At 40.5% G+C, this 4486-nt stretch overlaps 1 protein-coding gene across 1 annotated transcript; it reads left to right on the forward strand.

Moving 5' to 3' along the window:
• Positions 1-1346: 1346 nt before the first annotated feature.
• Positions 1347-3381, forward strand: LOC100179837. Its single transcript, XM_002128130.5, has 2 exons — positions 1347-1601; positions 1659-3381. The coding sequence occupies exon 2, from the start codon at positions 1668-1670 to the stop codon at positions 3216-3218; it is 1551 nt and encodes a 516-aa protein (XP_002128166.1). The 5' UTR covers positions 1347-1601; positions 1659-1667; the 3' UTR covers positions 3219-3381.
• The last annotated feature ends 1105 nt before the right edge of the window (positions 3382-4486 follow it).

Here is a 4486-nt window from a genome sequence, read left to right on the forward strand (position 1 = left end):
TTTTGGGGTGAAAGCTATCACTAACCTCTTAGCGGCAAGATTAAAATACAATAATTTATATTTGAATAATATAGCTCAAATTAATCAAAACAAGAAAGGAAAAGAAATTAGCAAAAAAAATGCATACGTAAAAACTACTTGAGTAAAAGGGCTTTTATAACTACTTGTTTGGTGAAGATATACAAGTTAGTAATGAAAAACGTCAGCCAGTTCCTTACCTCTCCAGATTCAACCTGGCCATTCAACATCAACAAAAACACCGAGGGGTTTGGGTTTATTCCTGATGACATTTTGAGTTTCAAGAAATATTTCAAATATTTTTAACTGCGATAATTAACAACCGTTAGGTGTCGCCTTAAACAGTAAAAGGGGAGTAACCAATAAGTTAATAGTTTGTATCCGAGTGTGATAATAATATCAAAAAAATAATAAAAACTGGCTATGTAGGATTAAACAATACGGAAACTTTGGTACACAAGCAAACATTTTTTTTTCATAATTATACCCTGGTTATATCTAAAAGACTTGAAACTTTAAAACAAACCAATAGGGGGGTTGTTTTGAAGCTTTGTACCACGTGACAAACCCGATTGAACCGATACATCGCGAGTTAAACTCATGTGACGTCACTAAACCGCTGTTACGTAACACAAGTTGCATGATATCCAGCCATTGTTAAAATATGTGAAGTGCTTTCGTTTCATGGGAATTAAGCCATGTATAAAAAAGTTGTGTAATATAACAAATGGTTAGGGTTAATGTTATTAATGCTACCAAGGCTGTGAAGACATATGTCTATTTCAACGTTGCATACGCCAAACCCACTTTGGCACTCCCCATGTATTTTGGTTTATACCATTTGTCATATATATTGTGACGTAATAATAAATTAAATTCGAGATGATCATTTTTGTTTGTGACGTTAAAGGAGTTTTGTTACGTCACAACTCGTAACAAAGGACAGGAATGTCTGGCGTTCAAGAATGAGGTCACGTGAACTGAGGCAATCATGTGAGTGACCTATAGTAACCTCGGTGGTTCGATTCATCTATAGAAGGGTTACTACAGGACGTAGGCAAACACACACTTGCGATGTATATGGATATGATTAAAATGACAATGGCAAAACATGAACGTTTCACGACAAACATGTTTTAAAAGACAGCAAACATGAAACGTGGTTTAACCAAGTAACCTTCATGGTCGCTCTACACGTGTGTGAGCGAGCTACACGCACACACACACACACACCACACGCCCACTGATAAACCACAGACGCCTCAAACCCTCGGCCAATAGAACGAAGGCATCGCGCGGATGTCATTTACGTGTTGTGTCGTCATAATAGAGCGCGTATGTTCTACAGTAGATTATCTCTTTATGTCGTCATAGTGGATATTGTTTATGTTAATAACAGACAGGAAGTAGAAACAGACGCGTTTGTTTAGAATATTGTTTTATACCAGCAGCGTATGTTTGGATATAAGAAACAAACTTGTTTATCTTCGGATTGAAAGTCACAAATATTAACCTGTACTTATAAGATCGCGGAAATCGAAGAGAATTCGCAGCAAAACGACAATCGTTAAAACAGGCTACGGGTAAAAGGTGCGAGAAAAAACGAAAACTTGTATAAAAGTTTATTTTTATGTTCACAGGATATTAAGATGTCTAAGTTATCATCAAGCACCATCCACGTTGGTGGAAAACCTACAAGCATATCTTTCTCGGGCTGTGGGTTCTTAGGAGTTTACCATATAGGGGTGGCAAGCTGTTTCAAAACTTATGCGCCTGATCTGGTGTCAAGCTTCAACAAAATATACGGATGTTCAGCTGGTTCTATCATCGGTGCTATGTTGCTGAGTGACGTATGTTTCGGGGAAGTTTGTGAGCGAACAATCAAAATTGTTGTGGATGCAAGGTCAAGAACGTTTGGACCGCTAAGCCCGGGGTTTCGGCTTAATGAAACTTTGTTGCGCGACTTTAGGTTAGGCTTGCCCATCGACGCGCATGTGAGAGCAACTGGTCGATTGTTTATTTCACTTACCAGGTTGCGTGACGGCAAGAACGTGATTGTGAGCGAATACGCAAACCGTGAGGAATTAATTCAAGTCTTATTATGTAGTTGCTTCGTCCCCTTGTATTCCGGACTCATTCCCCCTACATATAGGGGCGTACATTACGTGGATGGCGGGCTATCAAACAACCTACCCGCTGATAATAACACCATCACCGTCTCGCCATGGTCAGGTTGTAGCGATATTTGTCCCATGAACGACGGGTCCCATTCATTGATCGATCTTAGTTTCGTTAATACCAGTATACAAATGACGGCGTCTAACATGTACAGATGTACCAACATGTTCTTTCCACCCAAACCGGATGTATTAAAGGACTTTTGCTCCCAAGGTTTCCGCGAAGCTGCTCAATACCTCCGCGACCATGGTTTACTCGAAACAAACCTCCCGATCAAGAAAAATCTTTCGTTTTCATCCCAGCTATCAAACGTCAAGGGCCGTCGTAACTTAACGCGAAGGCTGTCACTTACAGCTCAAAGGATCAGCGACGATGACGTAGAGGGCAGTGACGTCAGCTATACGTCATCACTATCCGATTATGACATCGAAGAATGTTTTGACGAGAATTGTAACGATTATGACGTAATAAAGCCCCTTCCTTCCCCCAGTGTATTCACAGTGGTCCATGTTTACCCTCCCGACAAATCGCCAACATTACAACTTAACTTTCAACTCCCCCCACCCGTTCTCGCAGCTTTAGAAACCGCTTTCCAATCCTCGGCCACCCCATGGAAAATCCCTCTTTCACATTTCATCGGGAATTGTAAAAAATCTTTAATCGTCCGCGTGCCATTGGATCGAACGTATTCAATTGCGACATTTTTATTACGTCATACTGCGTCATTCCCTGATGACATCACATGGCTTGGTGATCACTTACGTATGTTGGTTGACAAATTACAAAGTTACTTCAGATGCAGAGGTAGCAAACTTGTGGGCAAGATACGGAACATGGGAAGTGATGCGGCACAAGACCTCACCCATCTTACACAAAATATGAATATAACTGTACAATTGCTTACCAAGGCTCTATGGGATCGAGGTTACCCATATTATACCACGTGGTTAGCCCCGTTATGGTGTCGAAGTTTCAGTGGGGGAATTCCCCAGGAAGACAAAAACATTCTGCAACTAGTTTAATATGACGTAATAATTTAATTTGTTTAATTTTATGTGACGTCAGAATACTGTGCAATAATTACGTCATAATATAATTGGTGCATACATACGTACCTTAACAGTGTTATTTCTCTATTTCGATGAACCTGGTGAACTTTGTGAAAATAAATTCTTTAAGCTGTGACCTATAGTAACACAACAAACAACGATTATGACGACACACCTACCTTCGCATCGAGTCATGCGGTCACAGTCCAAAGTTTCCGATTGTTACGTAACAACTTTCGTGTTACAATGACTCACAGGGCAATGACAGTCGTTATAACACAGAAGTTCTGTTTCATACACCTCGTGCCAGCTTACGAGTTACCACGTATGTAACTAATTTATCCTCGCATGGCGGGGCAATGACTAGTTATAACACGGGTGTTCTCGCGTATGTTATTTCCACGTATGTTATTTTGTGGGTGGTTGTTTTTATGCATGGGTGACAATTTAGACAACCCATTCGTGACCACCGGGTTGGAGCAATTGTCGTTAGGCGTCCAAGGCCACGCGCCCTAATGACATTGAATCATCAGTAAGTCCTTTCAACCACGGCGCCACATAACTACGATTACAGGGTTTACTATGGTAAACACAAATGTTATAAAAGTGGCCTCAGCGGTGAATCGATGATCGCGACCCACTTCCCAACAGTAAATATGCTTTGTGATGTCATATTAGCCGAATTATGAACAATTGAACTTTGTTTTTAAACAATGAAGACCAAAGTTCGCTTCACGCATCATCTACTATGACGTAACAAACCTGAGTTTATCGAACGTCGCGAAGCCAACGTTAATGAACAATGGTTGATTCTCGTAACTTCCGTGGCATTGGAAGGCGAGGTCAATGGATGTTTCGAACATAGGGGAAGCCCCTGTTTTATCCTGTATGACGTCACAATACTAACGAACAACATTGTTCTGGATTGTATGCTGCCCATGATTTCCGTTATAACCCACAAGACGCATTAATTCCCTTATTTATTTTTATATTTCGTGTGTTTATGAAGTATTGACCTTTGTCGCCACCTTCTGTTTGTTATAATAAAGTAGTAGTTCCGCTTGGTGTCGCGCGATTTAATTTTAACCTAAATCTCTCGCGGGTTTATTTACTGTCGATGACATAATTTTGAATGAATGAATGAATGTGAACTTACTTTATCCTCGCGTGGCCGGAAAACGACAGTCGTTATCACACGGGTTTAACACCTCGTGCCAGCTTACGAGTTACCATGTATGTTA

This window comes from Ciona intestinalis, unplaced genomic scaffold, assembly GCF_000224145.3.
Source record: "Ciona intestinalis unplaced genomic scaffold, KH HT000360.1, whole genome shotgun sequence".
NCBI lineage: Eukaryota > Metazoa > Chordata > Ascidiacea > Phlebobranchia > Cionidae > Ciona > Ciona intestinalis.

Excerpts from the sequence above, each read along its gene's own strand:
- LOC100179837 (XM_002128130.5), top strand. The coding sequence starts at position 1,668 with ATGTCTAAGTTATCATCAAGCACCATCCACGTTGGTGGAAAACCTACA.